This window comes from Ursus maritimus, unplaced genomic scaffold (genome assembly GCF_017311325.1).
Source record: "Ursus maritimus isolate PB19 unplaced genomic scaffold, ASM1731132v1 scaffold_11, whole genome shotgun sequence".
Classification (NCBI taxonomy): Eukaryota; Metazoa; Chordata; class Mammalia; order Carnivora; family Ursidae; genus Ursus; species Ursus maritimus.
The window spans coordinates 63,958,867-63,979,365 of record NW_024423453.1 but is presented as its reverse complement, the minus strand read 5'-3'; the positions used below and the strand labels follow the sequence as shown (position 1 = coordinate 63,979,365).

The following is a 20,499-nucleotide window of genomic DNA, read 5'->3' as shown; positions in this document are numbered from 1 at the left end:
TGTGGTAACATTTGATGAGACTAAAGTTGACCAAGGAAGTCTGTGACATATGACCAAAACATCAAGTAACCCAATTTTCTACACTGAAGAATATGTAAGTAAAACAAAATAATAATGAAGTATAATTATAACAACAGTAGCTACTCTCCAGATTCTTATGATGGTTTTCATTTCATAGGGTAAAACTTATTTTTTAAAACATTTGATAATTTTTTTAAAGTCTGTAACATCTGGGGTGCCTGGGTGGCTCAGCTGGTTAAGCAACTGCCTTCATCTCAGGTCGTGATCCTGGAGTCCTGGGATCAAGCCCCACATTAGGCTCCCTGCTCAGCAGGGAGTCTGCTTCTCCCTCTGACCCTCCCCTCTCTCGGGCTCTCTCCTGCTCTCTCTCCTGCTCTCTCAAATAAATAAATAAAATCTTTAAAAAAAATAAAATTTAAAACATCTAAAAAACAAAGAGGAAAAGGTTTGCCTTAATGGAGATTTAGGTATACAGGTATTATTGCATAAAGTTGCTATAAAAGTCCCAGGCTGCAAAACAAAGAACTCCAATACAAAGAGCTTATACGTTACAAATTCAGCTTCCAAAAATCTGCAAGGTTCTAGCTACATAAGCCTGGGCGGCACAGCAGGTTAAGTATCCAACTCTTGGTCTCAGCTCAGGTCATGAACTCAGGGTTGTGAGATTGAGCCCAGCATCGGACTCCACACTGGGCATGGAGCCTGATTAAGATTCTCTCTCCTTCTCCTTCTGCCCCACCAACCCCTCGCTCTCCCTCTCTAAAAACAAAACAAAACAAAAAAACCAAAAAACCACCCAGTATCATATCCTGAAACTTTACTATATTTCTAACTAAAAATAAAAATCTTTTTACCCTCACAGGGACTATATTCTGCTGACATCTGAAATCTTTACAGTTATCAATCTTTCTATTTAGGAATATTTTTATATTTTTTTTGTTAATTTTTAAACACACAAATTTATAACCAAATAAATTCATCTTGTTGACAGTAAGAATTTTGATTTGTCAAAGGTTTCCTGCTTTCTTCAGATCACTTTTAATATATACTCCTTTCTTGCCTTCTCTGTCCTCTTTTAACATCCCGGTAGACACAGAACTTCACATAACCTACTATGAAGAACAGACCTATCCTGAGAATCTCACACCCAGAGGAGCTCCTTTTTGGAGGGTACAGCACAGACCCAGAGAGCCAGCAGAACTAGCCCTCCTTAGGCATTGGGAACTGCAGGCCCAAGTCCCTCCTTAATCAGCACTACAGTTAAAATACTTCTAAACTTGTCTTCTCCACATATACTCTTATAAGACTTTTAGAGCCTGTTGCAATCCCACCCCATGAAGGAGCTGTATGAGATTAGGCTGAGGACTTTCCACTTTCCTCTTAGGGTAAGAGGACAACATACATCATTTTTTTTCAATCTAAAAGTACTGCTTGGGCATCTGTGTGCCCAGCCCTATGCTAGATACTAACACATACAGATAACTCTATACCGATAAATCCTTTGAACTGTAAAGTAATTGGATAAGATTCAATCCCTAACCCAAAGGGATCTAAAAAATAGTTGGAGGACTAAGATACCACCTTACGCCAGTTAGAATGGCAAAAACTGACAAGGCAAGAAAGAACAATTGTTGGAGAGGATGTGGAGAAAGGGGATCCCTCCTACATTGTTGGTGGGAATGCAAGTTGGTACAGCCACTCTGGAAAACAGTGTGGAGGTCCCTTAAAAAGCTAAAAATTGAGTTACCCTATGATCCAGCAATTGCACTACTGGGTATTTACCCCAAAGATACAGACGTAGTGAAGAGAAGGGCCATATGCACCCCAATGTTCATAGCAGCATTGTCCACAATAGCTAAATCATGGAAGGAACCGAGATGCCCTTCAACAGATGACTGGATTAAGAAGTTGTGGTCCATATATACAATGGAATATTATTCAGCTATCAAAAAGAACGATTTCTCAACATTTGCTGCAACATGGACAGCACTGGAGGAGATAACGCTAAGTGAAATAAGTCAAGCAGAGAAAGACAACTATCATATGATTTCTCTCATCTATGGAACATAAGAACTAGGAAGATCGGTAGGACAAGAAAGGGATAAAGAAAGGGGGGGGTAATCAGAAGGGGGAATGAAGCATGAAAGACTATGGACTCTGAGAAACAAACTGAGGGCTTCAGAGGGGAGGGGGTGGGAGAATGGGATAGGCTGGTGATGGGTAGTAAGGAGGGCACGTATTGCATGGTGCACTGGGTGTTATACGCAACTAATGAATCATCGAACTTTACATCAAAAACCAGGGATGTACTATATGGTGACTAACATAATATAATAAAAAAATATTTTAAAAAATAGTTGGAGGGACAAGAAAGATAGGTGTTTGCAACTAGAGAATAAAAACATGCGTGTATCAGGAGTACACGTACTGTCCTACTTGGACAGCTGCCCAACGGAACTGGTCTGGGAATTCCCCTGCCCTCTAACAGCTGCTGGGAATGTTTCTCTGTACGGCCTACCTTCCTGTCTATCTCACCACAGCAAAAGCAAAGGAATTCCTCTTTTCCACCCCTATTTTGCTTTCACTGTTTAATACTCCAATAATATAAGGTGAGGACTCTATAATGATGGAAGAGAGTACACCAAAGTGAAGAGAGGAAGGAAAAAAGACTTCCTCCTTGATCCTCTGCTGTGGACAAGTAATGGGTGACTGACAGATGGAAAGAAGAGGGAGAAGGAAAAACTTCAGGAAGCTTCTTTTCTAGGCTGTCCACTCCTCAAAGGGAAGGAGGTAGGATTATTTCAAATTCCTCCAGTCTTTAAGAAACCCCAGTTTTCTTCTCCACAATTGCCCATTCTCTTACCCCTCTAGCATCTGAATCTCATTTGAAAGCCCTCCAAAAAAATCCCAAATCACAAAAAAAATTACATCTCAGTTTTTCAAATCCTCTTTCTGCTGTTTACCCATAAACTCTTATCAAGAGCAAGAGAACAATCAGAAGGGCTTAGAACAAGGTAATCCCTGACCCCTTAACCCAGAAAAGAGGGTTAGATGTCTTGGCATTGCTGACCTGGAACTCTGAATCAAAGAATTATTTGCTTAAAATGTCTTAGTGCTATACATTTCAGAAATACCAAGGGTTAAATAGGCTTTTGCAGGGACCTAGAGATGGTTTACCCATTTATATGATCTTGCTTAGAAGGGGAAAAAGTATTATGTTCTAAAATTTTGGTGAGTACCTCAGACAATTTTAATTTACCTGACAAATAAATTAATTTATCTGACAACTTGGTGAGTACCAGACAATTTTAATTTACATTATCCTTTAGGATCAGAAATTCCCAAACTTTTTGGTATCAGCACTCCTTTACACTCTTAAATATTACTGAGGACCCTAAAGAGCATTTTATTATATGGATTACACCCCATGGAAAATTTTTTCAATGACAAATCAAAGCTGAGAAACTTTTAAAATATTTTATTAATTCATTTAAAAGCAGCAAGATTACATGTTAACATAATTAATATTGTTAAGAAAAATAACACTGTTCTCCAAAACAAAAACACACAAATGTAACTATATGTTTATTTTTACAAATTAATGTAATGTATTAAGTTGAACATTTAATAATTTATAAAGTCATGTCAACAATTAGTTAATAAACTAAAGAAAAATTGAGAACATGACATATTCAGAATGCAGAAACCGATAGTCTCCAAAAGTAATGTGAGCCCCAAAACCCTGGGCGAAGGTCAGGAAAGAACGTGTTTTGTGGGTGAAGCCAATAAGAATCTACACCAAGGGTTGTAAACTGAAAGGTCCACAGGGGCCAGGTAAATAACATAAATGAAGGAGCTGACCAGCTGGGGACCTGAGAGCTTATGACCTTGTCAAAGGAGGCAATAAGCCCAGTGTTGTTGGATTTTCAGGCTGTTAAAGAAAAACTGCAAATCTGAATTTTTATATGAAACTTCCTGATTTTTTAAATACTGAAACTGCAAGCCAAATGTACCCCACGGCATCCCAGTTTGCAAAACTTATTAGAAACAGAATTATTTAATCTTTAGGAAATTCTTCCCAAAGGAAATTTACCCTACAGTATGATTCTAATATTAGATCACTAGGAAACAATACACAAATATAATGAAACAGCATTGAAACAAAAGCTTGCTGTCAAAATGACAAAAATAAAACAAAAGCCACGGTGCTGTGGCAGCAAACAAGCGACAGCATCTAGTGGGCAAGGATGCTAGAAAACCGCCCTCCATATGGCAGAGCGGATGGAGACGGCTCATCAGGCTCCACCATTGTCTTGAGAAATACTCTTCATAAAATCTAACTCCCAGCCTTACAAATCACCCTTCCAGCTACTAACTGGGGGTAAGATCAGTGCTTGAGAACAAGCACTAATACAACAGCTATAATCGATCACAAGCCATTCACTGAGCACCTTCTGTGTGGAAAGCACTGTAAGTGACACAAAGAAACGAAGTGGTCTCGGCTTTCATGTAGCCAGTCTAAAAGGGGCAGGGGCCTCAAAACACACAAGAATATGCTGAACAATACAAGCACTGGAAAACAGGGCAGGACAAACATAAAAGATGTCACCTAGGCAGTGGCAGCGCTTAAGTACTAGAAATAATAAATGCTCTCAATTCAAAAGATTCTAGATTATAGGATGGAGAAGCAGTCTTGAAGGAAGATCAGTCTGGTATTAGTGGGTTCCAGAAATCAGTTAAAAGCTATGTTGTAATCTAAACATACGGCAATTACGGTCCTTAACCAGGGTAATGTCAGAGAGAGGAAAGGAATGTTGGGATAAAAATACTCACCAGAAAAATCAGCATGTTTTGGCATCTGACTAAGAATAACACACCCTGGTAATAAATTCACCTACTAATCTACCTACAGAACAAGTGACTGAATTTCTTCAACAACTGAGGGAGCAATAAATCAAAAGATAAATAATACAATCACAATGTATAGGTCATATTTATATGCTATTCTAAACAAACTACAGGGAAAAAACATTATCAGATAATTTGACGTGTAAATACTGAAAATCTGACGCTATTACATAAATATTGTTAATTTTCTAGGTGTACTAATAGTGTTAAGGTTATGTTAAAAATAATAAAAGATACATTAAAATATTTGTGGTTAAAATGGGATTTACTTCAAAATAATATAGGAGAGAGGAAAGAATTGAAGATGTGGTTAGGACCGTATTAGCCATAGGTTAATGGCTTTGGAGGCTGAGTGACAGGCACATAGGAGTTCTTTGTACTATCCTGTCTACTTTGGTATATGTTTGAAAATCTCTATAACAGGGACGCCCACGTGGCTCAGTCAGTTAAGCGTCTGCCTTCGGCTCAGGTCATGATCCCAGGGTCCTGGGATGGAGCCCTGCATCAGGCTCCTTGCTTGGTGGGGAACCTGCTTCTCCCTCTGCCTGCCACTCTCCCTGCTGTGCTCCCTCTCTCTCTCTGACAAAAAAATAAATAAAATCTTTTTAAAAAAATAAAAAATACAATCTCCATAACAAAAAGTTTTTTTAAAAGATTTTATTTATTTTATTTATTTGAGAGAAAGAGAGAGAGTGCGAGCGCAAGCCAGGGCGGGGGTAGGCAGAGGGAGAAGCAGACTCCCCATTAAGCAGGGAGCCCAATACACGGCACAATCCCAGGACCCTGAGATCATAACCTGAGCCAAAGGCAGATGCCTAACCAACTGAGCCACCCAGGCACCCCAATAACACGAAGTTTTTTAAAAAATTAAATGGCAAATACAACTTTTACCTACTCAATGATCTTTATGTAAATTCTATTTGTTTTCCTAAAAGTAGAACAAAAGATTATTGACTTTTTTCATATATGGGCCAAAACAGGAAGATAAAAACTCATTATTGCTCTTAATTAGGACCCATTCTATAGAAGTTTTTATTTAATTATGATTTGATGGAAGTTTTGATGGAAGTAAAGCAAAAGTAAAATTCACCATCATACAAGACACTTCTTAAACAAACTTAGGAAGAAGGAAAAAGGGCTTCAGAACCCTAAACTATTAATTTTCAAAAGAAATCATTTTTCATGTTAGCTAAATATCACTCTCATAAAAAAATGCACAATGCTCAAAATTAAACAATAGAATTATTTCAAATCTGAGTCTGCAAAAATCTAACCTTACAAAGTCCACAAGAGACTAATTCAACTTCTCTACTCTTCAGTTTTCTGTTTTACTTTGTTTTTTGTTCTACTAGTATGTTTACAGACATTCTGTGCTAAAAATAATTTGACCACAATTTAATGGAACTAAGGATTAATAAAGATTATCCTAACTCTTAGCCTGATACTTGGCAAAGAGCTGATGTTCAACTGTTGAAAGGATCATAAAGATCCCTAAGGTACTGTGATACAGCAAATTTTTGGGTTAGATTGGTTTCTCATGTGACACTTCCTCAGGGAGCACTGCCACCTCCATCTTTAAAAAACAAGTCCAGATTCTTACACAATCTCTAGTTTATATTAGCAACAACTTCTACACTAGAGATTGAGACAAAGAACCCTTAAAAAAAAAAAAAAAAGCATTACCAAACAAAAAGAAAGACAATTTTCAATACCTCAATAGTGGGACTTGATAGTTTTACCTAAACTTTATTTGAAATTAGATATCTAATATACCATATATTATCTCATAATTTAATTCTGAATCCAGAATTCTGGGTAAATTCAAAACATTTAATTCCTATTAACCATAACTTCTTTAAAAAAGATTTTATTATTTATTTCTGAGAGAGAGGTGAAAGGGTGAGAGGGTGAGAGAGAGAGAGGGAGAAAGGGAGAGAGAGGGAGAGCATGAGCACGAGGGGAGGGCATGAAGAGGGAGAGGGAGAAGCAGACTGAGCAGGGAGCCCAACACAGGGATCAATCCCAGGACCCTGGGATCATGACCTGAGCAGAAGGCAGACACTTAACCAACTGAGCTACCCAGGCACCCCTCCTATTAACCATAACTTAATCTAATAACTAATCATATGCAATAACTCTGAGTCTTCATTATATCAAATGTTAGTAAACGAGTAGTATTTCAGGCTCAGTGACAGACACTCTCTATTCTTGTATTTTAAAAAAGTTTATTTCTTCATATTGCCGTACCAATAAAAGAATGAGATAATATTTATATAGCCAATGACAATGCTAAAATATTACCAATTCTACTAGGATAATCTAATTTTCGTTCAGACAGGTTTACTAACAAACTATCATACAGTTCATTTTGGCAATCTACTAGCCTTTGCTGGAAAACTTGGAAAAACCTACATTTATTGTTATTTGGTTATTTACTACTATAAACTGTGCAAAGATATGAATACAATCTTTCATTATCTTTTTAGCTTTTAAGACTCTCCGTGATTCCTCTTCACAACTATATTCAAAAGTAGTAGATGATTTATACAGTCAATAATCACAGTATTTTTTTAAAAAGGGGGAAAAATCATCTAAAATTTCTAAGTACACCGAACAATGCTCTCCCCAATTTACTCTGACATAATCAGGGTGGACAGGCTCCCCAAGGAAGAGCCTCTTTATGAAATTAAAACATACCACATACTGTTCTCCAGAGGAGTAAATTCTATTTGGGCAGAATTATTAGCCTCACTCAAGTCATTTCACAGCAGAGAGAACAAACAGGTCTATTGTACATACCATAATTACATTTTGCATGACTTCCTTCAATTAAAATCTTTACTTAAATTAGTATCCATATAGCATTAGAGAAATTTTAAAAGTCATTATCTAATATGACCTAATGATGCCTTTCACTAACAAGGAATTACTCTGAAAATGACTTCTGATATTTCAAAGCAATTATCTGCATTAGGCCCTCCCCTAGGCAGCATTACTCGGTACATTTGCAAGAGAAATGTATGTGCATGTGTCAGCCTCACTAAACTCTGCATATATTTGAATATATATGCATATATTCATTCTTCTACCAGGATCAGAGTCCTACAAACCTCCAAAGAAGGACTGAGTGTGCTTTGCTCATGTTAAGTAATAATGACTTGACTAAACTGATGTCTAGTATAAAATAATAAGGAATAAAAAGAATTCTAATGACCTTACTGACCAGTACTGGTTGAGAGCAACATCTCAGATATTATTCTCACTAGACTGGCAATTATCATCTTCACACGTATCAATTAAACTTTAGGTTAAACAGGACCAAATGGGAAAAACAGGGAAGCACCACTGCTTTACTATAAAACAGAAAAACTCTGCATATCTGTGCCATTTATGGCTAATTCCATCCATGTTGAAGAGAATTTCCTACATGTACTAAAGAAGAGGCCATCTCACAAAATACCAAAGAAATCCGTGTTCACATTCATTAAGGTCTTGAAGTCTAACTCTCAAATGTTTTCTATTTCAGACAATTCTCAGCTTCAAATCTTACAGTTGGTGGGGCAGGGTAAAAAAGAATGGTAAGAGAAACTCCCAAGTTAATGTATTAACTCTTATACTGTTACACACATACACGCAGGATAAAGAGGAAAGTGGATTAGCGGATCTAGGGACTGAACAATGCAATTTTTCCTGAGAATTTCCTTCCCTTTTAGGTTTCAGTTCGGTGTTTAAAGCAGCACCTCTGAATGCACACAGCTCACTGATCCGTACACTCCTCAGAGAGTTGGAGGTACACCAAAATAATTTCACTGCTACTCTTGCTTGGAAGTCACTACAAACAACAGATGAGGAGGGACAAGCTTTTGCCTTGGTTTGGTTTTTTCAGAAGGAAAAAAGGAGGAATAGGGTATTTGATAAAATACCAACATTTAGCTTTCCTCCCCAAGATGAACTTAGGATTTTTTTTAGCTCCTATTAACATTTTTTTCTTTTGCTTTTAAAAATCAGGCATCAGGCAGCTTTTCCTGTCCATGGGTCCTGTCCCCATGCTTTAAATAAATAAATAAAAATAAATAAATAAATAAAGTATCAGGCATTATACTATATAAGTAGTCAATGTTTGAGTCACGAATCTGACCTTTTACTAGAAAAAGTTATTTGCATACACATAATGGTGTGCAAACAATTTACAAATATATAAATATAAATATATATGTACATATATGTATAGAAAATATAAAGAAATACAAGGAAAAGATAAAAAACCAACTTCAGGAAAGTTGTTAACTGTGGTGGAGAGGGAAGGGATTAAAGCTGGAAGTTCACAGAAGGCTTAAATTGTATCGGTAAAGGTTTGTTAACCTGATCAGTTAACATAAAAGTGTTTAGGTTAATACATAAAAGTGTGTTATTCTTTAAACCTCCTTGCATACTGTTACTTTTTAAAATCTGCTCAATTTTTAAAAACCTGTCAAGAAGTATGGCTCAATAGAAAAGTATACTAGTATCTGGGGTTCCAAATCAGCAGCCAAGGGCTGAATCTGGCCAAGACCTGTTTTGTTTGGACAGCACAATGTTTTGTTTTGCTTTTTAACTATAATTTGAATGCCTTCGGGCAGGGTATGCACTCTCCAATTAGCCAGAGTCACCACCATTTTCCTTTTCAGTAAATGAGAGTTCTTTCAAAGCTTAAGAAATTGGAATCCTCACACACCGCTGGTGGGAATGTAAAATGATGCAGACTCTTTGGGAAAGTCTGGCAGCTCCTCAAAATGTTAGGCATGGAGTTACTATATGACCCAGCAATTCCACTTCGAGATATCTACCTAAGAGAAATGAAAACATATGTCCACACAAAAACTTGTACACAAATGTTTACAGCGGCATTACTCATAATAGCCAAAAAGTGGAAAAAAACTAAATATCCATCAACTGATGAATGGATAAACTGAACAGAATATAACAAAGTATTATTCCACCATAAAAGGAGTGAAGTACTGATAAATGCTACTTGGATAAAGCTCAAACACATTATGCTAAGTAAAAGAAGCCAATCACAGAAGACCATGTATTGTATTATTTCATTTATATGAAATGTCCAAAATTGGCAAATCTCAAATCTATAGAGACAGAAAGCTGAGTAATAGAATGGTTAAAATGTCATAAAATTGGATCATGATGCTGGTTGTACAATTCTAAATACAATAAAAACCACTGAATTGTTCACTTTAAAGGGGTGAATTATATAGCATATTTATTACATTTCAATAAAGTAGTTTAAAAATAAATAAACCAAAGACATCCATCCAGTTCTTACAGCTTGTGAATTAATGCCTAAATTTGATTCTTAAATTGTCGTGTGGTAAGACGACACGGTTCCTGAGGTAAGAACTATTTTCAGAACAATACCAATATTTGCCTTTTTCACTATGCTGATACTAGCCCTCATGGTGCAAAAACAATGGCGGGTAAAAGAACTGGCACTTTTGGCACAGTGACACTAAAGTCTACTTGTTACTGGTAGTCATTACATTCTTCATTGCCACACACCCAGAGCCAAAAAAAAAAAAAGTCTTTTCTTACTTCAGGATGTCCTCAATAAGGAGGAAAAATTATGTATTTTATTCAATCTCAACTCTTGAGTACATATCTTTTTAAAATTACATGTGACAGGAGCACCTAGGTGGCTCAGTCAGTTAAGCATCCGACTCTTGGTTTCAGCTCAGGCCATGGCCTCAGGGTCCTGAGATTGAGCCCCGGAACCAATGGGCTCCCAGCTCAGCATGGAGTCTGCTTGCGATTCTCTCCCTTTCCCTCTGCCCCCCACCACCCCCCCGCTCGCTGGCTCCCTCTCTCGCTCTCACTTTGCTCTTGCTAAAAAAAAATAAATCTGTTATAAATTAATTAATTAAATAAAATCACATATGACAAAATGGGAAGTAGCAATGAAGCACCACTGGGGCATACCAAAATATAAAATGTGTAACTCTATGAGTCGTGGGCCAAACTAGTCATTTTTTTAATAGAACACCATTTTTACTAGAAATAACTGTCAGTTCCTATGGGAAAATGCAATCCCATTCCAAATTCACCTATATATAACTTTTATAACACAACTGTTTCATAAAGTGGCAGCTGCCACTCTCCATGGGAAATCACACCTTACTCCCTCTTAAAACAATATTAGTATTTCCAAAAAAACCCACCAATGTTAGTATTTCAATTAACTTGAGACAGAGTTAGCAGGAAAGGCCTGTTTGGTGGGCAGAGGAGGGAGGGAAGAAGGCAAAAGGCAGAAGATAAACTTTAGTCTAAGAAACTATTTTGCCTTATCATGGTGACAGGCTAACTAGCATTAACATTTATTACAGGATAAAATTTTAACAAGTTTTAAGAGTTTAAGTTTTAAGTTTCATTTTAATTCAAGCAAAATAAGGCTTAAAGATTGATTTAGCTATTTAAAAAGGGACTGTCCTAGGGGTGCCTGGCTGGATCAGTCGGAAGAGTATATGACTCCTGATCTTGGGGTTGTGAGTTCAACCTCCACGATGGGTGTAGAGATTACTTACATAAATAAACTTTAAAAAGTAAAAGGGGACTGCTCTACACCATGGTATTATTTAGAACTAGTTACAGAAGGGACTTAAAGTGCTCCTAAATGCAAAGATTCAAATGTTGAGAATTATACTTGTAAAAATCTACTAAAATATATATAATGAACTGGTCACTTCTTAGCCCTAAAAGATGATTTGTAAACATGTTGTAAACATGTTGCTGATGAAGATCTGAAAAATCCCAAGGACCAATCTGGAAAACTACACTGATGCGGGGCAAAAAAGTAATTCCAAAAAGACATGTAATTGTGCTAGTAGTCTAAGCGGTGTGGTGCCGCAGGAGAAAATACATAGAGCAAATCTAGGAGTGTGTATCCGGTACTCCACACGTAAGAAAAAGACAGATCTGGTGGATGCGAGCGTATCAGTCTCTAGTCTCTAGCGTTTGACTAGAGTGTTTTAAAATAGAAAGACTTCGCCCTTAATCTTTTCCATATTTGATAAAATGTCCCTTCGTTCTTACCCTATGCTAAACCAATGTTTTGACCTGGTTTCCCAAGTTAGTTGATATTTTATTCACTGTAAACATCAAATTAGGGGTCACAGCTCTCTAACATATGGCATGTTACTCCCTAAGAGCCCCCATCAACTTGGGGAAAAAGGGATAAAATTAAGTTTCTGACATTGCAAAGCCAAAATTTTTACAGAACTAATTTCTTTTTTTTTTTAATTTAAAGAAAAAAAACTTTTTTTGAGAGAATGCATGTGTCAGTGGGGGCATGCTGAAGGGGAGGGGCAGAGGGAGAGGGAGAGAATCTTAAGCAGGCTCTGTACTCAGCGCAGAGCCAAACACAGGGCTCGATCTCACGACCTGAGACCATCACCACAGCCGAAGAAATCAAGAGTTAGACACCCAACCGATTGAGCCACCCAGGCACCCCTAGAACTAGATAATTTCTTAATAAGCATGTATACTCTAGTATTGAACTGAATACATTTTGGTTTAAAAAATTTTACTTCCTTTATGAAGTTATAGCTCAACAAACGTATCATAAATGTAGCCCATAATAACAGTAACAGTAATATTTAAAATAATAGCTAACACTTACATAAATTTTATTGTATTTTAACTTGTTTTAATTGTCATAACAACCTACAGAAAGGTACTATTATAATCTCCACTTTACCAATGAATAAACTGAGGCAGAGGACAATTAACTAACCTGCTCCATAGCACACATGGTAAGTGGTGAAGGTGATATTCAATCCAGGATTTCTGGCTCCAAAGTCAGCCTTCTTAATCTCTTAGCCTCGTGCTATCAACTTTCTGAATTTTAAGCATCTTATTTTTCAGAAAAGTTTTGAAACTCCAAATATAGCACAGCAAGAAATGTTTCGCAAATTCCCATGGTTAAGCTGTTAAACTAGAAATTGTTTACCCATTCATTTAACCATGCTTTTTTCTATTAGTTTTAATAAGCACAAACATCAAATTGTGAAACTGTCAGAAATACAAAATTAATCAGAAAAATATACAAATCATTATTTTAAAATGTATATATGTTCACTTTCAAAGTATATTAACTTGAGTTGTTAAGTATACATATAAAATTAGTCATGGTTTTAGATTAACAGAATTGGATACTATTCTAAAAGCAAGGATTTAAAAGAAAGGCTTTAAAAGAAAAAACATTAATTTGAACCTTTCTGACTACTTATTTAAACTGACTCAAATCACTTACATGTTAACTTCAAATTCCTAACTCTCTAGTTACAAATATAGCTCCTATAAAACCATAACTTATTTTATGGATTAGTCATTCTACAAACTAGACTGTAATTAACCTCATATCACATAAAACAGCTTTTAATTTACATTTTCTTCCAATTTTTCATTTATTTTTTTTAATTTTAATGTTTTTTTATTATATCATGTTAGTCACTGTACAGTACATCCCTGGTTTCTGATGTAGAGTCAACATGCACTGCTAGACTGCTACATTCCAAAATTTCTATTTTCTCTTTTCACCTTGATAGAATAATAAAAGAAAAAGCATTCTCAAAAGGCAATCTTTTATTACACCAACAATGTTCTTTTTTTTTTTATTTATATATTTTAGTAACCTCTACACCCAACATGGGCTTGAACTCACGACCAGGAGATCAAGAGTCACACGCTCTTCCGAATGAGCCAGCCAGGTGCCCCAGCAATGTTCTCAGTTTTTACCTGGTGCCACTTACAGGAGTTACATTCAACTTATGAAAATTCATCAAGCTACATACACTTCACTCTATAAAAGCTGTTTTTTAAAAATCTATGCTTAACTTTACTTCATTAAAAACCATGACATACCAACCTTATTGGAAGTTGTCATTTTTAAAAGTTTTTTATCAAACAATCCTCTATAGCACTGAGTGATACTCAATTTGTATCTGCAGCTTATGGAAAAAAGAGCCGTCTAAGACATTCTATGGAACTAAGAAGAGCTATGTAATTCTTTCACAAACCCCTAGATTTAAAGACCTCAAAAGGAAAGAAAACATATTTTTTCAGCTTTTATGTTGTCGTTTTATTCTCACAACAACTTTATCAGGTAGATACTATTACACACTTGTGGCAGATTGTGTCTTCCAAAGGCAGCTGCAATAATACACATCCCATCCCAAAGGCTTTTCTTATGTGACACTGATGTTCCTCCATTAAAAGATGAGTTTATATTTTCTCTTCTGGAAATTGTTTAGAGCTTTAGATCAGCCTTGAGTAAGAAAATGTGACAGAAGATACTGTGTGACTCCCAAGGTTAGGACATAAGAGGCAATGCTACTTCCACCCGGCTTTCTCACTCTCTCAGGACACTTGCCCTGGGAATCTGCCACCAGATTGTAAGCAGGTATTCTGCCTCTGCCCCAGCTACATCTCCAGCCAGCAGGCAGCATCAACCACCAGATCTGGGTGACTGAGCCTTCTCCAGCTGATTCCAATCCCCAGCCTTCAAGTCTTCCAGCTATGACCCAGAGAGCATGGGGCAGAGACATGCCATCATCCCTGCTGTGCCCTGTCTGAATTCCTGACCCAAAGAAATCATGAGATAATAAATGATTACTGTTGCCTTAAGCCTCTAAGCTTTTAAAGATAATAGGTTATGCAGCAATAGAATATTAAAACACTTTATAAATAAGGAACACAGGTGGGCAACCAGGCTACCAAGTGGCAAAGCCAGAATTTGAATCCAAGTCAGCCTACAGATAAAGCCTACACTCTTTCTACCATAGGATATTGCCCCCAAGTTTGTTCAAAGGTAACCACATTTCCAAATAAAGCAACAATCTCCAGAATGAAAATTCTAAGAGCAATAAACAGCCTCCGTTATTAATGATTTCAGTTAATACTCAGAACAGATCAATTAGCAAGCTCAAAATCCTAGCATCATTTTTGACACATCTATACCCTTTACACCCTAATAAAATCATATCTAATAGTACCCATATCCTAGTAATACATCAAAGACAATAAGCCTGAACAATTACAGAACACTTTACAAAAGCACTTTAACAATCACTAATTTGATCTTCAGAAAACACTTCTATGAGATTGGTAAGGAATACACCATACAGATAAGACTCAAAAAAAGTTAAAAATAACAGCTACTAGTTTAGAAGCAACTAGTTAAAAACAACATAGTTAAGTAGGGGTTTAAGATTTTCTGACTCCAAGTCCAATGCCCTTTCAACTCAATGACTCAACCTGAAAGAATATTTATGGAGTGCCTTCTGTATGTATTTCCATACACAACATTGTCTCTACAAGTTTAAGTATCTACTTCATGCAAAGCACCATGGAAGGCAGTCTCTCTAATTTGTGCTATTCACTTCCAGGGTCAGTAGAAAAACATCTCCGAAATCAAGCTGATCTCTATGAAAAGTCAGTCTTCCCCACTTGCAACCATTCTCTATGCGGCCAACTGACAACTTTTCCTAATCTACCCCCTTAACCACAGTATTAAAAAACTGTCAAAGATGACATCTTACCCATAAAAATATAGGTCAAATTTCCTTATTGGCTTTCAAGGTCTTCTGTAATCTGACCCTAGCTTATTTGATTAAATTAACTTCCCTGCACTTGCTGAGAAAACCAAATGAATCTCTTGCTTCTTCCCCAAATTTGCTTTCTTTACACTTTCTGGCCCTCCCTTTTGTTCATACTATAATCCAAATCCAGAAGTGATTCATCTTCAACCGCTGAGAGTCTCTTCCCTCCAAGACCTTAAAATCCACCATAGAGCTACAGGTAGCAATCCAAAACAATGTATAATAATTCGGTTAGATAATACAGATTACGGCTTACACGGATTTAGAGGAAGGGAATCACTGAAGGATGTGGGAATGCCTTGAAGAAGAAGTAGCACCCGAAATGGGCTCTAAGTGACAAGATTCAAAGTGGCAGAAGTAAAAGCAACCAAAGCTGAGGAACAACCTGAAGGTCTTCTCTTCTACCCCACTTCTTCCCATTTACATCTTACTACTCCTCTAGCCGGTACCATCTCCTTCAAGAAGCCTTCCTCAGTTACTCCACCTTCTGACCTAAAGCTCTCTTCTCTGAGCTTCTGATATAATTGGTATCTACAACACTTGTTCTGGCATTTAGTCATTCCATATTATAGACCTTCCCTCTGACTCGACAGCTCTGTGTCTCTACACAGTAATGAAGCATTTGTTATTTGCTAAGCTGAACTCAGCTCAGCAGCCATTGTTGCTTTCAGTCATTTAAAAATCCATTGAATATAACAGTTTCTTAACTTACCGGGCATCTCCTTTGGAAAGATTAGTATTTACAGGACTAAGTATAACCTTGTTTGCATCTACATCCACCACACATTTGGTATGCAAGTCAATTTCTGTGGATAAAAAAGAGAGAAAGAAAAGAAAAAAACAGAGAAAATGGTCATTTTTAAAGTAATTGATTTCAGAAAAATTATTTGATAAAAGTATAACACTCTTTCATGATAAAAACACTCGACAAACTAGGAATAGAAGGGAACTTTGCAATCTAATAAAGGACATCTACAAAAACCTGCAGCTAACGTCATGCTTAAGGCTTACCCTCAAACATCAGGAATAAGACAAGGAAGTTCTATGACTACAATTTCTATTCAACATTGTTCTAGAAGTTCTGGTCAGGGCAGTTAGGCAAGATAAACAAATAAAAGGGATCCAGATTGAAAAGAAAGAAGTAAAACTACCTCTATTTGCAATGATATCATCTTGTACATAGAAAATCCCAAGGAATCCATTTAAAAACCATTAGAATAAACAAGTCTTGCAAATTTGTAGATACAAAATAACATAGATCAACATATACAAATCAGCTGTGCTTCTATATACAAGCAATAAAAAACCCAGAAAGGAGTTAAGGAAACAATTTATAATAGCATCAAAAAGACTTAACTACTTAGGAATAAATTTAAAAGAACTAAGACTTGTACAATGAAAATTCCAAAACACTGCTGAAAGAAATTCAAGACTTAAACAAATGGAAAGTTATTTTATGCTCACGAATTGAAAGACTTAATACTATTAAGATGCCAATAAACCCCACATTGGTCTACAAGATTTAAGGTAATCCCTATCAAAATCGCAGGATAGCTTTTTTTTTTTAAACCAAGCTGATCTTAAATCTACATAGAAACGCATGAGACCCAGAATAGCCAAATATTCTTGAAAAAGAACAAAGTAGGAAGACCATATTCGCCAATGTCAAACTTAACTACAAAGCTACATAATCAAGACGGTGCTATACTACTATAAGGACAGAAGGACAGACATATAGATCAATGGAACAGACAGCCCTGAAATATGCTGTCACATTTATGGCCAACGATTTTGACAAGACAATCCAGTGGGAAAATTACAGTCTTTTCAGAAAATGGTGGTGGGACAACTGGATATCCACATGCAAAGAGAATGAACACCATACATAAAAATTAATTCCAAAAGATCACAGACATAAATGTGTAAGAGCTAAAACTATAAAACTCTTAGAAGAAAACATAAGGGTAAACTCACATGATGTCGGGTTAGGTAATGATTTCTTAGACACTAAAAGCATAACAACAACAAAATAGATAAATTGGACAGCATCAAAAAGGAAAAACTTTTGTACTTCAAAGGACGCTGTCAAGAGAGTAAAAAGACAACCCACAGAATCGAACAAACTTGTAAATTTGTAAATTATATATCTAATAGGGGACTTACATCAAAAACATAAAGAACTCTTACAACTTAATAATAAAAAGACAATCCAATTTTTAAATGGGCAATGGATCCGAATAGACATCTCTCCAAAAAAAAGATACAAAAATGGCCAATAAGCAGAAGAAAAGATGCTCAAAATAATTACACATCGGGAAATGTAAACCAGAAATACATTGAGATACCATTTCATACCCACTAGCATAACTATAGTCAAAAAGACAGATAATAACAAGTGTAGGGGAGGATGTGGAGAACTTGGAATCCTCATACACTACTGATGGGAATGTAAAATGGTGTAGTTACTTTGGAAAACAGTCTGGCAGTTCCTCAAAAGGTTAAACAGCTGGCATATGACCTGTCAATTCCACTCCTACATATATATTATCTAAGAGATACTATATTATATTATATTATATTATATTATATTATATTATATTACATTATATTATATTACATTATATTATACTATATTATTAGAAATGAAAACCTAGGTCCATACAAAAGCTTATGCATAAATGTTCATAATGCTAGTAGTTGGCTATTCATAACAGCCAAAAAGTGGAACAATCCAAATGTCCACCAACTAAAGAATGGATAAATTTAGTATATCCATAAAATGGAACAGTATTCGGCAATTAAAAGGATTAAAGTATTGATACATACTACAACATCAACGAAGCGTGTATGAAGAAAAAGAAGCCAGTTACAAAATACCAAATTACATGATTCTACTCATTTGAAATGCCCAGAAAAGGCAAAAAGATACAGAAAATAGACTAGTTACTGCCTACGGCTGGGGAGTGACTGCAAATGGGTATAGTGTTTTGTTTATTTTTAATTGAGGTATAACTGACATGTAACATTATGAGTTTTGGGTGTACAACATGATTCCCTATTTGTATATATTGCAAAATGCTCACCACATAAGGCTAATTAACATCTGCTACCATATATAATGACAAAAAATTTTTTCCATTATGAGACCTTTCAACATCTACTCTCTTAGCAACCTTCAAATATGCAATACAGTATCACTAACTATGGTCACCATGCGGTTACATGGGTATAATTTTCTTTCGGGGTATGAAGATGTACTAAAATTGATTATGCTGATAACTGCACAATTATGTGAGCATGATAAAAACCACGGAAATGGCTGAATTCTATGATATCTGAATTATATCTCAATAAAGCTATTTTTTCTTTTTTCTTTTTTTTTCAATAAAGCTATTTTTTTAAAGTATAGGCCATGGCATGTTCATGTTCTCATATTTTTTATATTCTTTTTTTTTAAAGATTTATTTATCAGAGAGTGTGTATGAGCAGGGGGAAGGGTAGAGGGAGAGGGAAAGAGAATCTCAAGTAGCCTCCACTATGAGTGCAGAGCCCCACGTAAGGCTTGATCTCATGACCCTGAGATCATGACCTGAGCCAAAACCAAGAGTAGGATGCTCAACTGATTAAGCCACCCAGGCACCCCTCATATTTTTATATTCTTACATTTTTCTGACCCAAAGTATGTAACTGTTTGCCTTATCTCCATTACCAAAAGATAAGCTCTAAGGAAAGGAATTGCACTACATTGCAGCTATTTTGTATTTCCAAAGAACCTTGGCCAAATGTCAATGTCATATTCATTATAACTTATGAGTATTTCCACTGCCAGGAAAGGTCATTTCTTTTTTTCATTTTAACTTACATAAGTGAGACAAATACAAAAAAAAGCAAAAACAAAAATTGCCCTCCCTGTACCTGCCACAACTTTTTTTATATTGGTTTTTCTACAGTTGGTCTCAAAGATACATTCTAGAAGTACAAAAACCTTAGCAGTCTTTTAGCCAACACATTTTTCAGGCAAAGAAAACTGAAAGGAAAACTATTGAGCTATGTTTTACCTAGGTGTACAAGACTAATTCCCAAGCAACAAATGTTCCACTGTGGGTCAACTAGCACTAAAGTCTATAGGCCCAGAGCTCAAGAAAGTTTGTGATCGTCATACTTTGTTAATACTACTCCTTAATGGTTTCTGACCATATTGTATTGACGAGCCCCTTACAGTCAAATCTGTATTACACACAAATGTATTATCAACACTCCGGAAATTGTACCGTGTGACTCAGAATCTACTATCTCACCACCCACCACAAAATTAGTTATTAGTGTCTTACAAGAATGATGGTCTAAGCAAAGGCGCTGCATGTATAGTTCTGTATGCAGAAGTACACATTAGAATGCATGCCTGAAAAACTGTAAATCAAATATTTTCTAAGTGCTCTGCCTTCATTTCAAATGATCTTGAACTGAGAAGGGATCCAAACATTTTCCTTCAGTATTTGTATGCTTTTTCTCTATCCTCTTCACAGTTCCTCCTTTTTCTGTCTCATGACTTCATTAGATAGAAATAATAATTTGGAAGCATTAAACGGCATGATAAAGGAACCAATCCTGGGAAAATCCTATACCATACACAGAATCACCTAATAACTAGTATATTCAACCTAAATTCATTTTGTCCTAAAGGCCGCAACACTTAGAAATATCCCCACATCTAACACCCATGAAAGCTGGCCTTTAAAATATGAACACAATCTTCACTTCAGTAGCTCCATTTTTATCAAACAAAATTCCCACTCTGATTCTGTTGACTGACGGACAGATATTAAGACAAGGCTGTTTAGAATATGGGTGGTATATCTAGGACACACACACCCAAGCAAATAAAAGCAGTGAGATTTGAAGAGAGTTTAAGGGTCAGATATATGAA

The 20,499-nt window shown here is 36.1% G+C and overlaps 1 protein-coding gene across 1 annotated transcript in view; it reads right to left on the bottom strand.

Annotated features, from left to right (window-relative positions):
* KIF13B (kinesin family member 13B) overlaps window positions 1-20,499 on the bottom strand; it is a 190,482-nt gene that overhangs the window by 158,538 nt on the left and 11,445 nt on the right. The window contains exon 2 of the mRNA XM_040626464.1: window positions 16,285-16,378. Coding sequence (XP_040482398.1) covers window positions 16,285-16,378 — 94 coding nt within the window. The remainder of the gene's footprint in view (window positions 1-16,284; window positions 16,379-20,499) is intronic.